The sequence below is a fragment of the Culex quinquefasciatus genome, chromosome 1 (genome assembly GCF_015732765.1).
Source record: "Culex quinquefasciatus strain JHB chromosome 1, VPISU_Cqui_1.0_pri_paternal, whole genome shotgun sequence".
Lineage (NCBI taxonomy): Eukaryota > Metazoa > Arthropoda > Insecta > Diptera > Culicidae > Culex > Culex quinquefasciatus.
The window spans coordinates 10565124-10582825 of NC_051861.1; the positions used below are offsets into that span (position 1 = coordinate 10565124).

Consider the following 17702-nt stretch of genomic DNA (forward strand, 5'->3'; position numbering starts at 1 on the left):
GGTTTTAATCCAGAGTTTTTGCTGATTCCGTAAATTTTGTTCCAAGCAACAATACAGAAATTCTGCTTTTCGACAAAATCAAACTTTTTGCCACTCAACTGTACATAATTATCAGCTTTTCGAGATTAGTTAGTTTCGTTTTAAGTTCCGTTATTCGTTTCAATCGTTACAGTTACTTTCCACCCAGAAACATCGACAAAAGAGAGTTTAAAATTGTTGCGATCGCGCAAAGTTGAAAGAATCGCAAGCAAAAAAAAACTAAATAAACAAGAGATGCATGATTGTTTTTTCTTTATAATTTGTAAACCAGCTGCAATCGATCTTCTTCTCCCTTTTTCGAACATCTCTGCTCCCGACACTAACAGACAATGACACTGCGTTTATTTACAAACACAACATTCCATTGTGAACACATTTCTTTCCGATTCTATCTCCACTCGCAACTCTCTCTCTTTCTCAATCTGTTCAACAACTCTACAGTTACACGAAAACAGCACAAAACAGTACAGTAAACACGTTGGAAACAAACACCACTTCTTTGTTTTTTTACTTATTTTCTCATAACTTTCATTTTCTACACACACACACATCCCCATAAAAATAAATTTATTCTCACCACACTCACGTTCGTCCATCTTGCACCATAGTTTTTGCCATCTTAAGATTGGGCTCACTTTCACCTTAAATTACCGCCATTGTTCCATTGTTATTGATACTTCTTATTTATAGAAGGGTGCAACCAAAGATTTTGCCTCACTATTTATGTTATAGCGCCGTGGACCACTAGCGATGTTTAAAGTAGGGCGTTGAAATGTCACAAACATGCAAGCGGCCAAGCCCACTACGTAATGTTTACCGCAGAGACGATTCTTTGAGTTTGACATTGAATCACTTACCGTTAACGGGCAGTTGTCCTAGTCGCTGCTCACGACAACCTGAAAACAAAGAAACTTTGTTTACTTATATGATCTTCGGTTATGCCCGCTCCCTTTCTCATTCTAGTTGATAGTCGTTCACGCACATTTATCGCTACTTATTGCACACAAATCGTCGTTTCCGTTCGTCTTTTGTCTATCTCTCTATAATTCGCTTGTCAACCTACACCATAAAACCTCTCTCTCTCACACTCATCAAAACCCACCGTTACACGACCAGTGCGCGAGCGGTTCGACCCACGGCGTGGATCGAACCGCTGCACTGCCACGAGCGTTAATTAAAGAACTCTTCGGACCCGTTCAAGACTCCGGCCAGCGGCTACCCGGGAGTGATGGACGACCTGATCTTCAGCGGAGCGGGTTCCGGGTGCCGCGGGGACGACGAGGACGAGTGTACGCCACCGTTCGAGAACGGGAGCGGCGATGACCTGATTACGCCGGTGTACGTGCCACCGACGAAGCAGACGACGCCGGCGGCTGGCCAAGGCCAAGGTGGTCGAGGTCGGAAGAAGGACGAGGGCAAGCTGTGCGACGACGAGGACTGCATGCACGGGTCCGGGTCGGGCGAGGTGACCGAGGTGTTTACTTCCTCGACGGCCAAGGTTTCCGGTATGGGATTGTGGGATACGTTGTTTGTGGTTAGGTATTTAGGGGTTTTCTTGGTTTTTTTTTTTGCAGAAACGAGTCCGGATGTAACGTACACCACGCTCGATATGGACCGGAAGACGGAAGGCACGACAACGCTGACAACGCAAGGTCGGTCGGAGACTTATGCACCGAGTGAGACAACACGGGAAATGGACACGACAAGCAGTGGAACGACGGGATACGGTGGAGGAGTTGGAGGTGGAAGCAGTAGCAGTACTGGTAGTAGTAGTAGCGGAACAAGCTACGGGACGACCGTTTCGATGGGAACTACGGGAACTACGTCGGGTGGGACGTCCAGCAGTGGAACGACGAGTGGTCGAACGACGTACACTTCGGGAACCACGGGAAGTTCGAGTACGTACGGATCAACGACGCAACAGCAGACCCCGTCGGAAACAACGGTCAGTTTCCGGGATCGTGATCGAGACCACGTACGCGAGACAACTCCAACGACCACGGAAGAGGACGACGATCACATCGAGGTTCGACGACCGGATTCAGGTGAAGAGCCCGAGCCAGAGCACAAGCCACCTCCAGGTCGACGGCCGCCCCCGGTCAAGGTGGTGGAACCTCCTAACCCGGAACCGGAGCCACCGTTCAATGCCCACCCGCCGGGATACCCTCCGACGCGATCGCCCAAGCACAAGGGAGGTCGCATCAACTCGGAAGCTGAGGAACGTACGGCCATGATCATCGGCATCGTAGCAGGAGCGCTGATCGCGGTCATCCTGGTGATCCTATTGGTGCTGTGGATCAAGTCGAACGGCGATCGGTCCTACAAGACCGAGCACGATAAGAGTGGCCTGTACGGGCAGGGTCCGAGTGCGGCCTTGCTGGGCGGATCGCACGGCAATGCCCACAACTCCCATTACAACACCCACCAGCAGCAACATCCGCCGTCGCATCAACAACCGGCGCAACATCAGCAACCTCCCCACTACAACGGCAACGGAGGTTCCGGCGGTGGACATCACACGAACGGTGGCAGCACATTGCCGCTCAACGGCTCGTTACGTCACCACCATAACGGTGGTAACGGAATGGGCGGTGGCGGCATGGGCATGGGCGGCGGCTACAACGGGAGTGACCGGGGCAGCATGCAATCCGGCGGAGGCGGAGGTGGCGGCGGAGGAGGTGGAGGTGGGGGCGGAGGAGGCGGCGGTGGCCAACCACAAAAGACGAAAAATCGAAACTCGAAAGACATCAAAGAGTGGTACGTCTAAATCCACGTAACGTCACGTAACGCCACGATCACGATCATTCGCACACATTCAAGACACGATCACACTCACGAACGCGAGCGCGACGCCATCAGAGACGTTATATTTGTAAACACACACTGTATTGCCACTACTACAACTACTACTACTACTACTACTACTACCAATACTAACAAGCATAACGGATGAAAACGACACTAATACACACAAATACGGAACGCGCGAAAAACAGCCGCCAGACTTGTTTATACCTATCATTGAGATTAATTACTCATATTAATCAATAAAATGAAGATTGTGATGAAACTGCAACCACTATTTCATAAGAGACACGCAAACTCACACACTAACACACACACACCCCCTCTGACAGCCAGAACAATGGAAATCCTTCAACTAGATCGTAAGCGAAAACAAAACTTGTAAATAGAAAACAGACACAAAAACACAAAAGGAGAGTTACAAAATGCTCGCATAATTGAGAGAAGAAGAAAAAAAAGGAAAAGTATATTAGAATAAACAATGCGCGGGAAACGATGTGAGGAACAGTGAAGCAAAACAAAACAATGGCAGGCGGTGACGTGCAAACAAAGGTGCAATTTAAACCCAACACAAAACAAACACACACACACACACAGTTTTATCGACTTGTTAAGAAACACAAATATGTGAACGATTTTTTTAGATTTCTACTTGCTGCGCTAGAAAAAAAATTGTTGAATGATGCTGTGTTGCCAGCATCGTACGGTTTTGGTTATCGCGCGGTCCCTCCAAAGGTAAACAAAAATATGTTATTGAAGGTTGTTTATAAAGGCTTAGTGTTTTTTTTTTTGCGAATTTTTAGTAAAACAGCAAAAAATAACAGAGTGGATTAACTTACTTTAGTGGAACAATTTACACCTGTCGAAAGCACATAATTCGCAAGGTTTTTGGATTCTATAAGGTATGACAGCTGTCAAAATATTTTTAGCACGAAAATTTGATTTTGAAGTGAAATTTTCAGAAAAGTGAAAATTGTGACTGCAAAAAAAAGCCAAACAAATTTTCCCGCAAGTTCAATAAGAAGTGAGCAAGCAAGTTTCTATCAAAAGTTTTGCATAATTAGTTGTTTAAATAGTGAAATTCAGCAAATTGGATGGAGGAAGGAGCGAGTGCTTAACCTGTCCAACATACGAAAATTTCCCCTAATTTTGACTTCGTATTTTTAGCAGCATATTTCGTGAAAAGCATGTTCTCGGAAATCATCGAAAAATTAGATGTACGAGTTTACAAAGGTGAAATTCAATTTAGCAAATCCTCTCTGTATTTTTTAAATCGGGCAGATGTATTTTTTTTCTCAGATCTACAAATAAAAAGTGAACGTTAAATTGAAATGCAAAGTCACACGGAACTATGCAAACAATTTCTTTTTTTTTTGCAAATAAAAAAAATAATCATTTTACAAGATTTAACATTTATTTTACTGATGAAAACATTGAAACAAATTAAGATTTATTTTTTTACCTGAATGCTTTTAATTTTCAAAACACACAAAAACACTTCCAACGTTGTTACAAAAAAAAGAAAAAGAAAATATATCGTTAATGCATTGCCATGCAGTTAAGCCATTTTTCAAAACTCCTTCCCCGTTGGCATTTTATTGCACGAAGAGTTACCAAAGCCATTTATACGCTTTAGTTAAATATTGATAGTTTAAAAAAAACACACCCACACAAACACTGTTGAAAGCAAAAACCGCCATTAAAGAACACAAACAGAAAAATGTTTGAGCGAAAGTGAGTGAGTGGAACAGATGAATTAATGCAACAACAAAAAAGTGACACCCTCTTAAACTCTTCGATTCCGCATTGAGAGGTAAATCATTAAGAAAATAAAGGTGACATTAAAAATAGCAAATTGTTTTTCTGCACAAATTCAAAACTAATGTCTAAGAAAATAAGAGAATGAAGAAAGTGGAAAACGAACGAAGTTCTCGATATCTTAAAGATTCCAATTCCAATAACAAGCAAATTCTGCAAAATGAAAAGTTCACAAAAAAAACTGCGGTAAATGTTTTCGTTTTAAACTTTTTCACCCAACTTTCCCAATTTTTACGTTTAGCATTTATCCTCTATCACTCCATGTTTCCAAATGTCACTTTTGAAACAACAAAAACAATCCCAAATCCATTTGAATGTCTCGGAAAAAGATGCTCGTGCGATATGAGAGAGAGAGAGAGAGTCCTTTAAAAAAGATCTATTTACACAATCACTATCACTTAAGTAAGAAACAATGAAAAAAATATCTCAAATTCTAAGACGTTTTGCGAACATTGAAGCAAAAAAAGAAGAAAAACTTTAAACCGCCGGATTACATTTTTGAAGCAATTATTCGAACTGTTTCTCATAAATAAATAAAAAGTCAAAGCGACTATGCGAAGACCGCTCCTCTCAATTTTTTTACCCAATTCTGAGGGGACAATCTGTCAATCGAGAGCGACCCTACCGAGAAAACAAAAACAAGATCCAAACAAACAATCTTTCAAAAGAACACAGAAACACACAAACAGACTAACTTTTGCCTCGAAATTCTTTGAAATGCACCTTTAATGATAAAAAAAACGTATTGCACCAAAACACTGTCACAAATCCATACACAAAACACGAAAAAGTGCTGCTTTGAATGCGCAAATGAAATAAACAAACAAACAAATCTGCCATCTTTTTTCCTAACAAAACCCAAAATTGTTAAACAATAGGCAGGACCGAGCAAAATAAAAAAGCAGCATCTGTAATAACACTCCTTTTCAGCAGATATTTAAACATTCAAAAAAATACCAAATTAGAGAAAAATAAAAAAAAACTGTAAACAAAAGCGACAGGAACACTCACACTCACACTAATAAATGTTTTTCTCTTTCTCTTGCAAACAAAAGAAAACATATACCAATGTAATAAAATCAACGTTGAAAACATTTCAAGGTATAGGCGTTAACTTAATTTAGACACTCTCCTTAAGAAAATGATGCAAAAAAAAAGTTTAAAGAAAAACAACTTTTTGTTTTGTTTTCCTTAAAACCTTTGAGAAACAAAGTAAATAAAAAAGAGTCACGCACATGACAGTTCACATTTCTCAAATTGTAAACAGGCAAGCAAAAGTAAACGCAGCTCTCTCTTTTTTGATTTATTTTTGTTCACACGAAGATACTGAAAAAACACAAACACATACACACAATTCTCACAAGCGACTTAGGAATATGAACCTTATATGGAACAACATATCAGTTTTTATACCAGGTCTAGGAAAAGAGGAACCCACAATTGGCCTCGCTCCCCTAGTGGCAGAGCTGTCAAAAGGCGCTGCACACACGCAGGGGCAGAACAATGGAAAACAAGTGAGGTTAGGCGTAAAGCAAGCGATGCGAACAAAGAATCAATCCTGTCGAACAAACAATCAATGAAATCCCTCTCTGTATCGTTTTTTGCAAAACAAAACAATGGACTAATAAAAACAACAATCTATCAGACAAGTCGAGTGACATCCTCCTCCCCCCTCAAACATCATGGCTTTGTGTTTGCGAGTGCGCAATTGTAGGCCCCTCCCCCCACACACTTTTTACTCATCTTTAGATAGGTAGATCAAATGACAGTTAATCCCGCCCCTTCCCTCTTTTGATTCTCTGACACAAAATTTCAAACCGACCTTTTTTTCAAAATTCCTAAGACGATCAAAGTAGGTGTACCCCACAGAAGCAAATTCGTACATCGAAGAATCAGTTCCGATCCCCGCCCCCTAAATATTTCGGTTTAGTCCAACACAAAATAAACCCAACAAATCAGACAGTTGACAGTTTGAACAAATAGGGAAAGAGTGAAAACAAAAGAAAAAGGAGAAAAAGAACAATCCAACTACACAAACACACATAGATAAGTTCTAAATATTATGAATGGAAGGATTTGACTGAGAACTTAGGAAAAACGGAAAGCAAACGATTAAACCAAAAAAAATGAAAACAATATAGATAAGCTTACATAACTAGCGGAAACAAAGGAAGTAAACAAACACGAAAGAAAAGCTTTAAGTTACGTTCCCTTCGTACATAGGAAGAAAAGGTTAAAAAAATGATCCCCAAGCAAAAGAATGAAATGACAAACAGAGACACAAACACTAACACAAAACCACAGAAGAGTTTCAGCAAAGGCGAAAACCGGAAATAGGAAGATTCAATAAACTGCATATGAAAAACCCCAAAATAAATAGGCTAAAAAAAAACAAACAATACAAGTCATCTCTGAAAAGACACACGTAACAAAAGACAAGAAAACGCATCATGTTATTTAATTTACTAAGTTGTAGAATTTGTATAAAAATTAGCGAAAATGAAGAGAAAAAAACAATAATTATTAATAATTACCGAAAGGAAGTAAACAAAACGACAAAACAGCCACATACAAACGGAACAAACTGACAAACCACAAACACTGTTAAATTTAAAACAAACAAAAAATCCCCGCAACATGTTTTGCCATACACAGAGAGAAAAAAATACACAATTGAAGCATTTCAAGGCTGGACTAAACTTTCTTCTCAAAGTAGCGCGCATATTTATGGCTAACAACAACAGAAATTCAAACACACACACACACACACATACACACACTGTTAGCGAAAAAATAAAAACAAAAGCAGAACAAAGCAAAACAAAACCAAACCACACAAGGACTTTTTTCTTGTTAGCTGTATAGGTTGATGTTATGTAAGTGAAAAGAAAAAGTAAACAAAAAAAATCGTATGAAATTTAAAGAAACCAACACACGAAACATTGTTTTAGTTCCTGTTTTGATATTGATTTATTTTTTCTGTTGCTGTATGAGTATAGTGGTTAAGCGGAGATTAAAACAACAACAAAAAACGATACATTTAAATCTAAGCAAAATGAGGAAAAAAATGTATATTTGAAGAAACAGAAAACTGCAGTTTTGTTGCTGAAATAAAGATTAAAATTATATATATACTGCTGTACTAGCGTTTTATTCGATCCGAAATTGTTCGTGTGAGCTCATTTCTTAGCGGAGCAGCTCGGCTGGCTCGTCGGCGAAGTTTATCACCCTGATTGCTGCAAGCGAACGTTTGATTTCGGTTGCAATATGTAATAATTAGACTCTAACAATAATTATATTTTTACTTTTAAGTATTTCGAAAAATTCAACAGTTCCCAAAAAATCCAAAAAAAAAATTTGAATCTGAAAAAAAATATAATTTTGAAAATCCAACATTTAAAGTACAAAATTAATTAATTGTTAACTTTTATAATTAAAAATTTTAATAACTAAATAATTAAATAATATAATGATTGAATAACTAAATAAACAAATAATAAAATAAATCAAATAATTAATGAATTAAATATTTTTTAAATATTATATTAAATTATTAATTAATTAAAGAATTCAATTAGAAAATAATTGAATAATTGAATAATTAAATAATTAAATAATGTAATAATTAAAGAATTAAAGAATTCAAGATTTAAAGAATTAGGAATTAAAGAATAAAAGAATAAAAGAATTAAAGAATTAAAGAATTTAAGAATTTAAGAATTGAAGAATTGAAGAATTAAAGAATTAAAGAATTAAAGGATTAAAGAATTAAAGAATTAAAGAATTAAAGAATTAAAGAATTTAAGAATTGAAGAATTGAAGAATTAAAGAATTAAAGAATTAAAGAATTAAAAAAATAAATAATAAAAGAATTAAATAATTAAATAATGGAATAATAAAAGAATTAAATAGTTTAATAATTAAAGAATAAAATAATTCAATACTTAAAGAATTAATGAATTCAATTATTTAATAATAAAATAATTAAATACCTAAATAATTAAACAATTATATAAATAAATTATTAAATTACAAGCCTTACCCGACAAACTTCGTTCTGCCTTTTTTCGTTTGTTGACGTTTTTGCTTTTTTGCTTATTCAGCCTCCTGTGATCAAAATTTGATTTTACGTAACTTTTTCCATACAATTTGCCGATGCTCCGGAATTGGTTCCAGAGTGGCCAAAGTGTCAGTTAGTTAGCGTATAAACCTTCCTTGGGCTTATACGCACCCAACGCAACAAAGAGCACCTCTATCCGACGCTCCGTATTCAACTGATTCGCGTTCGAACAAAACCGTCCAAATTTTTTATATATATAGAAAGAAGATTAAATAACTAAATAATTAAATAATTCAATAATTAAATGATTAAATAATTAATTTTTTGAATTGAAATAATGAAATGATTCAATATTTAATTATTAGAATTTAAATAAATAAATAAATAAATTAAAAATTACATAATTAAAGCTATAAAATTAAAAGAATTATTTATATAGTTTTTTAAAATTCAATAATTAAGAGAAACAAAGACTAATGACGTATGAAAGAATTGAAGAATTAAAGAACGAAATAATTCAAAAATTTAATTATTAAAGAATACAAGTCATAAATTATTTAACAATATAAAGCATTAAGGAAATAAAAAAAAGAACTAAATAATTTTTGAATTTGAAATAAAGATAATTGAATAATTTTAGTACAATTCTGGAGTTTTTTTGAAAAAAAAGGTCCAATAAACCAAATTTTCCGGTTTTGCTTTATGGGTGTTTTTGAAACCATTAAAAAACACCCAAAAAGCAAAAACTAAAAATTCGGTTTATTGGACCTATTCAAAAAAAAAAACTCAAGAATTCAATTTCAATTCAAATATATTTTTTATTTAAAAAATTGAATCATTGAGTTTTTTTATATTTTTTTTAAATTATAAAATTTTGTAAATTTCGTGATTTGTTCTCTGACTTTTTAAATTTTAAATCCTTGATTTTTGTGATTTTTTCTTCAAATTTCAGACCATCTGCAATTTTTTAGGTTGGAAAAAATACAAACCATCATAATATTAAGATCACTGGTCCAAATATTCAAATCAACGAGCGTCTGCCTTCAAAAATTACATCCACGTCACACTGTCGTCGCTTATTAAAGAATGATTCAAGAACTAGTTTGTATTTATTTACAAGACAAAATTCAAAACAAAATTCCTTTAATCCTCTTCAACCTCCTCATCATCGCTGAAGTAAGCACTCTTTTTGTACCGAATCCGCTTCACGGCCGTTGCTCCTTCCTGCTCCCGAACCTCCGCGATTCTTCTCAACCGATCGGACTCCTCGTCACTGCCCCAGACCGATTCAGCCACTCCAACCTGAGTCCTTTTTTCGCCCTTTTTCCGAACCTTCCTCGGTGGCGACTTATCTCCCAGCACGTTCCGCGGACACTTGTAGCTCATGTGTCCCTTCTCGCCACACTCGTAACAGCGGCTCTTGTCCGGATATTCACGCCGCTGCGAAAACTCCGCCCCCTTCCCATTGTCCTTGGCGATGCTGGCCCGGAGCGTGCGGCCAAACATCTGCAAGAAGCGGGAACTTGAGCTTTTATTGTTTTTTTCCAAAAGTTTCGGAAGTTACCTCCACGTTGTTCATCGCCTGACAGCACTGGTCGGCGTCCTTGGCGTTCCCGAACAGCACGAAGGCCACGCCCTTGCTTTGGCGAGTCTGCGGATCCCGGAGGACCGTTACCCTGAAAATGGTTGTGTTCAAATCTCTCAAAAAGGCATAAACCCAACTTGTCTTTGCAGGTTACCTCACTACCGAACCGTACTTTTCAAAGATCTTCCGCAGATCGATGTTGGTAAGGTTGAACGGCAGGTTGGACACGTACGCCGTGTTCCGGATGGGATTGCTTGCGGTGCTGCTCATGATTTTGATTTTTGTTTACAAACAGTTTGTGCCGGTTTGTTTACAAACAAATCTGTTCGAATTTCGAAGAGAGAAAGAAATGTCAAAATTTTACACTGAGAAAAATTTCAACTTTATTTCTTTGATTCTTTCGCAAACCAACCTCGACTAGAGTTCTCCTTCACCATCTTTACGAATAACTTTGAGTTTTCCCTGCTTTGGCCTTGGTGCATCATCCAGAATTTTCTCGTGAATCGGAGCTGGCTCACCGGTCACGAGTCCAGGTGGCAGCCTCACTCTTCCAACAAATCGATTTCGAACCGATCCCAGGTACAAAAACTCACCGACGTGCACAGCATGCGTCGCCGAGCTCCCGCTGGTTCCGTCAGATCCGTGCAGCGACCCCACGATCCGTCCACTCCAGTCCATCCTAACTATGGTGGTGTGAGCCGGGATCAGAAAGTTGAGCGTTTCAAAGTGACCGATCGAGTAGAGAAAGCGTCGCGTGTACACGTTCGGTAGCAGTCGGTGAACCAACTGGAATGGCAGTCTAGCTAGGGCGATGACACGTGCGCAGAACTTCCGGATCAGTGGGACGTTCGGCATCAGGTGGACTAGCAAAGGGTTCTCAGCGCCGGCGGCTACATCCAGTGGGACCCACAGTCCGGAGCCGTCTCCGCTAAGGTTGTCCGGTAAACCGGGTAGACCGCTCACGAAGATGTCACTTTCAAAAGCTTTCTCGCCTTTCAAGTACACGCGACGAACCTGCGACGCGAAAGTCTCCGAAACCAGTACGAACTCCTCATCTGGACTCAACGCTACACCATTAGCAAAGTACAGCTGATCGAGCAGCACAGTATTCTTCTTTGATTTCCGATCATACTTGAACAACCTTCCGGAAGGATTTGCGAAAATTGTCGACACCGCATCCTGCAGGTCAAAGTCCGAAGAGGACTCCGTCCAGTAGATGTCTCCATTCTTGGCGACGGTCACACTGTTGAACAGTTGTGGCTTCCGATTGACACCAAATCCGTCCAGCACAAGATCTCGCGATACCAGCTGCTTCTTGTCTCCGCTGACCAGATCGACCTCCCAAATGCCGGAGTACGCATCGACGGCGATCAGCGAGTTGGTCCGCTGTGTATCCAACGTCAGTCCCAGCGGTCGACTGCAAACTTGCTCGTCCTCCAGAGATTCTACAAGGTTCGGAAAACGATCAACCCACTTCCAACCAGGTAATCCACTAGCACAACTCACCACAATGACCTCCCAATCTAGCCACCGGCGAAATGTGCGTCTCGTTGATGCGCACGATCTGCCCGCCGTAGGTTCCGGTGTAGATATCGGAACCGAGCGGTAGCAACGCCTCCGGTCCGTAGAGGCGTCCCTCGAGCAGACGTTCCACATCGTCCAGCTGCCGGTTAATTGCAAGGGGTCCTTCAAGCTTCTTCAGCGGAGCTATACTAGAAGTTAGAGGTTTCAGGGTGGCGATTAGTTCAGTATTCCGCAACGTACCTGAAGCCGGTGAATGGGAACGTGGTGTACGGTGGAAGTCCGGGGAGCAGAGCGATCAGCAGGATCGCGGAAAGAAGTTTTAGGATGAGACCCATTGCTAGACTATCGACCTGCTGACGGTGCAATTAGTACCGGTTTTGCAAGCTGATCGCGTGGCGTTGCAGTTCGAATTTCGAAGTTGATCGTGCTGCACTGGAACAAAAGTCACAGTTGTTTCTGTGATAAGAACTACTAGGTGATTCAAGGAAGATGACGATCAAGCAGAATTTCAACATCCAGGATTTTGTTACAGCGGTACGCGTACACCAGGAATTTCGGACAGATCAACCAACGGCACCTAACTTTCCTCTACCCTTCAACTCCAATTGAATCAATTGTGTTCGTTTATTTCTCCTTCAGTTAGCGACTACGCGACTTAAAATCTACCTTATTTTTTGCTACTGACTTCAAAAAATGAGTGATCATAAGAACAACGTGATGTGAATGTCAAAACGAGAACAAATTTTGTAATCCCTGAACCGCTAGTAATTTTATCTCGTGAAGCAAAAAAAAAAATCTTTAAATAAATAGCCTAACTCGTAACTTTTGTGAAAAGCTCGTTCCTAACGTGCAAAATTTCGCCGAAAAACTCTAGATCTGGCTAGTTTTAATTTCACTTTTGAATGTAACATCTGATTGCCCCTTCCCTCCTCGCTTAATCTCTAGTGCTGTGATCATCGACGTGTTAAAATCCCCCCTAAACAACTAAACTGTGTGTGATGCATCTGGAACTGGAATGAGTTTGTAGTTAGCACAAAAGCTGCACTTTAGAATCTTACTCCGCGCGCGTCACTGGGGCGTCGTGGTTGTGCGCGTTTCACTACACCCTGGAATGTCTTACAGTTCACCCTGGTCGCCGCCCTTCTTGATGACCTTCAGCTTTTCCTGCTTCGGCTGCGGAACGTCGTTCGGGATCTTTTCGTGGATCGGAGCCGGCTCGGACGGCTTCTTTACGACGGGCTCCTTGGACGGCTTCTTTGCGTGTTTGGCCTTGGGTTGCTCCTCCTGCTTCTTGGGGGCCGGAGTTGGCGCTGGGGTGGGTTTCTCCGTTGGTTTGGGAGTGGTGGTCGTAGGCTTCGCGGCAGGTTTCTCCATAGGTTTAGGAGTTGTAGTCGTCGTTGTCGTTGTTGGCTTCGGAGCAGGCTTCTCCGTTGGCTTGGGGGTGGTAGTGGTGGTTGTTGGTTTCGGAGTTGTAGTGGTTGGCTTTGGCGTCGTTGTAGTGGTGGTGGTCACTAGGGGTGGAAAACGGTAGGAATTCATGTCTTGAACGCGGGACATGAGCCTGTAGGTAACTTCGTGAAGGTGTTATTTGCCATGGATGCTTTCATTAATCAAGAACGGAAGTTTGAGCAATTGGTAGATGTTACATTATGGTGCTTTCAGCAGCTTCCGGGACAGCCTTCATTCAGTTACGCTTCGAGACTCTGCAAAGAACTTGAAAATTTAAAATGTTTACTATTTTTTACAAACCTGGCTTCTTAGTTGTGGTAGTTGTTGGCTTTGGCGTCGTCGTCGTTGTTGTAGTTGTTGGCTTCGGCGTCGTTGTAGTAGTGGTGGTGGTCGGAGCCTTCTTGGGTTCCGCCTCGAAGCGGACACTCTTGACGCGCACCTTCGGTTCCTGCGCCTTGGGCAGCTTCACTCTGGCCAGATATCGATTGTACGGTGATCCCAGATACAGATAGTCTCCGACTTCGGCAACGTGCGAGATCGATCCGACCGACCGGTCGAAACCGTGCAGCGATCCGAGGATCTGTCCGGTCCAGCTCAGCCGTACGACGGTAGCGCGAGCCGGGTTGAAGAACGTAATCGTCTCAAAGTGTCCGATGGCGTGCAGAAGTCGCGTGGTGTGAATATTGGGGAAAACCTGGTGGATGAAGCGGAACGGCATTTCGGCTATGGACAGCATACGGGCCAGGAACTTCCGGATCAGTGGAACCTTGGAGAACAGTCGCGGCAGGGACGGGTTCTCGCCGTCGGCGGCCAACACCAGTGGAGCCCAGATACCTTCCTCGTCGGCGATCAGATTGTCGGTAAGACCTGGTAGTCCCTCAACAAAGACATCACTCTGCAGAGCCTTCTCACCCTTGAGGTACACTCGACGGATCGTAGACGACATGGTCTCGGAAACCAGTACAAAGTCTTCGTTCGGGCTCAGCACCACTCCGTTGGCAAAGTACAGCTGATCCAGCAGCACGGTATTCTTCTTCGTCTTACGATCATACTTAAACAACCTTCCAGAAGGATTGGCAAAAATGGTAAACACTCCATCTTGCAGGTCAAAGTCCGACGACGACTCCGTCCAGTAGATATCTCCGTTCTTGGCGACCGCCACACTGTTGAACAGTCTAGGCTTGCGATTCACCGTCTTACCATCTAGCACAAGATCGCGCGACACCAGCTGCTTCTTGTCTCCGTGGGCCAGATTAACCTCCCAAATGCCGTAGTACGCATCCGCCACGATCAGATTGTTACCCTGGGTATCGAACGCCAACCCGAGCGGTCGACCGCAGATTTCCTCCTCCGCAAAAGACTCTAAAACCAAAAAAAAAACCTAGAACCAACTTCCTTGCTTCCCAACGAATCCCGCCTTACCGCACGGCCGCCCAAACTTGGCCACGTGCGTGATGTGAGCCCCGTTGATGCGGACCACCTCGCCGCCGTGCACCGTCGTGTACATGTCCTGGCCGCGCACGAGCAGCGCCTCCGGTCCGTGCAGCTTGTCCTCGAACAGGCGCTCGGCATTGTCCAGGTGGTTGTTCGGTTCCAACCCACCGGTGAGCTCCTTCAGCGGAGCTATGCTGTGAGTTGCGTGAGGAAGGAGGGAGTCACGTCACCGTTTTCATCGAGGTCATAACAGGTGAGTTTAGCATGAATGACTTGCTTTGAGAGCTGGGATGGAAAGCTGCGCAAAAACAGCGCGAAAAGCCGGGTGCTGGAACAAACGAGCTGTTGATCTGCTTGGGCATCAGCTGTAATCGTTCGAGCTTTAGATAACCAAGTTCGAGTCAGGCCATTAATCAATTGCAGGTGCAGCAAAATCGAACTCATTTTCTGATAAGAAAATAGAGCATCGTTGGGTCATATTTGAAGCAAATTTGTAGAAAGTTCACGCCTCATATTGATAAACTTGGCAATGAAGAGGTAGTAGCGAGTGAAAAGGTGCATAGACGCCCTTGTTTACATGACGCCACTAACGGTTTGAAGGATTTAATAAGCTGTTTTCTTCAGCTGTGATTGGACATGGAGTAGCGAGCTAACCGACCGGGATTTAAACCCCAATTTTCTGCTTGAAAGATGCCCTCGCTAAAATTACTCACTGACCAATTTTAAGTAAGTTTTTATAGATACATTTTCTGAAATTAAACACATTTTTAAGACATTATCATGAAGAAAAATTTCAGTCGTCTTAAATTCATTGCAAAGTTTTTAATTTAAAAAAAAACCTTCAATCAATATTAAATTTTCAATAGAAATATCCACGAAATTTACCAGCAAACTTTCCTCAGTGCATTCTTGATTGCTTCGCAACCAAAAAAAGCCGGCAAACTGAATGGGACAAAAAGAGAGAAGAGACTGCTAATTGGTTGCCGGGGCTGGCTGGAAGAGGAGGCCAGCGATGATGCAAAGGACAAGGTGAACGAAAAGTGGCCCCGGCCAAGGCAGCGTGACGGAGAAGGAAGAAAAAAAAATCGGTGCGTGAAAGTCATCTCATGTCGCACCCAGTTCTGTTATGGCCCTCTCTTGCGGGTCTCTCGAGGCCCACAGTTTCGTGAAGGTGTGTTACGTATTCTGTCGTGACGCTTACCTGAACCCATCGAAGGGGAACGTCGTTTTAGGAGGCAGTCCGGGCAGCAGCACGACCAGGAAGAAAAACACAAGGAAATTGATCACCCGGATCCGGATCTTGTAGAGGAGACCCATCGCGGACACTACACACCACCGGCGGCGACGACTTGCGTGCGAAATTATAAAAGACGAATCACTGGGATTTGTGTGGAAAACCCTCTCCCCCCTGAAGCGGAACGCACACTCTCACTGGGACACGGCGGCAGGAATCTTCCTCCTCCACAAACGATCGAGACTAGACTAAAAAGCACAAAAGTAGTCGGCGACGGCGATTGATGACACGGCACGAAAAGATGAAGTGTGACAGTTTAAGGAGGGGGGCACGAACGCAGATTACGTGACGTAAACGCTCATGCGAAATTACCCATTTTTTAGAAAAAAATTACAAGACAACATTTTTTCGATGGATCAACTATGGTCCCCTTGGAACGAGCTGTCAAGTAGGAGCTTTTCGAGGAGCTTTTCTGTCAAGAAGGACCGCGATGTTAATTTTTCAAAATTGATTTAAAAATCCATTTTAAACTCTTTGTGGTCGTACAAAGGGTCATTGTTCTCAGAAAAATAAGCTTTATCGCTGTGAACAATAATATCAGCAATCTAAGCTTCATTTTAGGACCCAATTAAATTTAAAAAAAATACTAAATTTTACATTTTAGTGCAAATTAAATCTTATATTGCGTATTCCCGAAAAAGACACGCGGCATACCAGCCTACACCCTTACCAAAAATCATGATTTTTTGAGTTCCAAATCCCACTTTTCATACGATTTTTTGAGTTCAGGTACTAAAACCATAAATATGGTTATATGGGTTGAACTGAAAAATTCGTATGAAAAGTGGGATTTGGAACTCAAAAAATCATGATTTTTGGTAAGGGTGTATAAACGACGCGCCGCACTTTTGGCAAATGCGCGCTGTCAAATCCCATACTGCGCGTTTTGTTTTTGTTTATCTTCTTCTTCGAATCGCTTGCCATTGCTGCCATGTATGTTTTTTATTGCACGAAAAGTGCAGAAAATCGCTGGCAACAATGTTTATGGCACATTCTGAAATGCCGCGCGGCGTGTACCTTTGAAAGAAACGGACAATAATTTAGAGAAAAGAAATTTAAAAATATAATAAATATAATAAAGCAGTCGTTTGTTTTGCTTGGACTTGAAACGACGTGTTGTTATTCCTGATCCGTAATATTGTAAAATTAAATCAAATGTCGGGTTTCAGTCACGACACTATTAGGTCTATTCCCGTACTTGCAGAATTGCAGAAATTCTGCAGCTTCTGCAGAATTCTGCAGCCAGCATAAGTCACTTTTTTGCAGCACGTTCCCGTACTTTTCAGCTCGCTCTCTTCATCTCTCTCTTTTGCAGAAGTTTTGCAAGGAGAGAAGCGGCAAACAATTTGCCTGGGTAGCGCGTTCCAGTACTTTTTCTGCAACATTGTACACAGTTGAGTGGATTTACTCAAACTGGGTATTATTTTTTTTAATTATTTCAAAATATTAAAAAAAAATGGTTGACAAAAAAAGTAATTGAAAGAAGGTTACCTCTTGAACTGGGACATTATTGTTTTATGTAGCACAACATTTTATTTAAAAAATCAAGGATGTATTATTTATTGAGTAACTAGAAATTAATTATGCTTAGGTAGAAATCATATATTAGAAACAACTTAAAAATTTTACATTAGGTAAACTATTTTACAAATGAGAGTGGCAGGTACGTTTAATAAATATGATAAAAAAGAAAA

The 17702-nt window shown here is 41.2% G+C and overlaps 4 protein-coding genes across 14 annotated transcripts in view; 1 reads left to right on the forward strand and 3 right to left on the reverse strand.

The window, feature by feature from the left end:
• Nucleotides 1-7790, forward strand: part of LOC6046532 (neurexin-1) — a 163409-nt gene extending 155619 nt beyond the window's left edge. For 6 of the 11 annotated variants that reach the window (XM_038248377.1, XM_038248381.1, XM_038248379.1 and 3 more), the window contains exons 21-22: nucleotides 1241-1544; nucleotides 1614-7790. In XM_038248377.1, the coding sequence (XP_038104305.1) occupies nucleotides 1241-1544; nucleotides 1614-2806 (1497 nt within the window). In that variant the 3' untranslated portion in view covers nucleotides 2807-7790. Of the gene's footprint in view, nucleotides 1-1219; nucleotides 1545-1613 lie in introns of all 11 variants that reach the window. The other 5 variants (XM_038248373.1, XM_038248372.1, XM_038248376.1 and 2 more) reach the window with 1 other exon arrangement.
• A 2022-nt stretch (nucleotides 7791-9812) lies between these two features.
• Nucleotides 9813-10619, reverse strand: LOC6046530 (zinc finger CCHC-type and RNA-binding motif-containing protein 1). Its single transcript, XM_001863676.2, has 3 exons — nucleotides 10462-10619; nucleotides 10287-10398; nucleotides 9813-10228 (listed from the first exon to the last, which is right to left on the reverse strand). Exons 1-3 carry the CDS (start codon nucleotides 10575-10577, stop codon nucleotides 9866-9868), a joined length of 591 nt encoding a protein of 196 aa, XP_001863711.2. The 5' UTR covers nucleotides 10578-10619; the 3' UTR covers nucleotides 9813-9865.
• A 46-nt stretch (nucleotides 10620-10665) lies between these two features.
• On the reverse strand, nucleotides 10666-12318 carry LOC6046529 (adipocyte plasma membrane-associated protein). Its single transcript, XM_001863675.2, has 3 exons — nucleotides 12072-12318; nucleotides 11814-12019; nucleotides 10666-11752 (listed from the first exon to the last, which is right to left on the reverse strand). Exons 1-3 carry the CDS (start codon nucleotides 12164-12166, stop codon nucleotides 10725-10727), a joined length of 1329 nt encoding a protein of 442 aa, XP_001863710.2. The 5' UTR covers nucleotides 12167-12318; the 3' UTR covers nucleotides 10666-10724.
• Nucleotides 12319-12413: 95 nt separating this feature from the next.
• Nucleotides 12414-16237, reverse strand: LOC6046527 (adipocyte plasma membrane-associated protein). Its single transcript, XM_001863674.2, has 4 exons — nucleotides 15916-16237; nucleotides 14703-14908; nucleotides 13581-14642; nucleotides 12414-13342 (listed from the first exon to the last, which is right to left on the reverse strand). The coding sequence occupies exons 1-4, from the start codon at nucleotides 16029-16031 to the stop codon at nucleotides 12948-12950; spliced, it is 1779 nt and encodes a 592-aa protein (XP_001863709.2). The 5' UTR covers nucleotides 16032-16237; the 3' UTR covers nucleotides 12414-12947.
• Nucleotides 16238-17702: the final 1465 nt, after the last annotated feature.

Coding starts and splice junctions, on each gene's coding strand:
- LOC6046530 (XM_001863676.2), bottom strand. CDS start 10,577: ATGAGCAGCACCGCAAGCAATCCCATCCGGAACACGGCGTACGTGTCC. Junction 10,399..10,461: donor AAGTACGGTTCGGTAGTGAG/GTAACCTGCAAA, acceptor AACCATTTTCAG/GGTAACGGTCCTCCGGGATC. Junction 10,229..10,286: donor AGGCGATGAACAACGTGGAG/GTAACTTCCGAA, acceptor CGCTTCTTGCAG/ATGTTTGGCCGCACGCTCCG.
- LOC6046527 (XM_001863674.2), bottom strand. CDS start 16,031: ATGGGTCTCCTCTACAAGATCCGGATCCGGGTGATCAATTTCCTTGTG. Junction 14,909..15,915: donor TTCCCCTTCGATGGGTTCAG/GTAAGCGTCACG, acceptor CGCAACTCACAG/CATAGCTCCGCTGAAGGAGC. Junction 14,643..14,702: donor CAAGTTTGGGCGGCCGTGCG/GTAAGGCGGGAT, acceptor TTTTGGTTTTAG/AGTCTTTTGCGGAGGAGGAA.
- LOC6046529 (XM_001863675.2), bottom strand. CDS start 12,166: ATGGGTCTCATCCTAAAACTTCTTTCCGCGATCCTGCTGATCGCTCTG. Junction 12,020..12,071: donor TTCCCATTCACCGGCTTCAG/GTACGTTGCGGA, acceptor TCTAACTTCTAG/TATAGCTCCGCTGAAGAAGC. Junction 11,753..11,813: donor TAGATTGGGAGGTCATTGTG/GTGAGTTGTGCT, acceptor CGAACCTTGTAG/AATCTCTGGAGGACGAGCAA.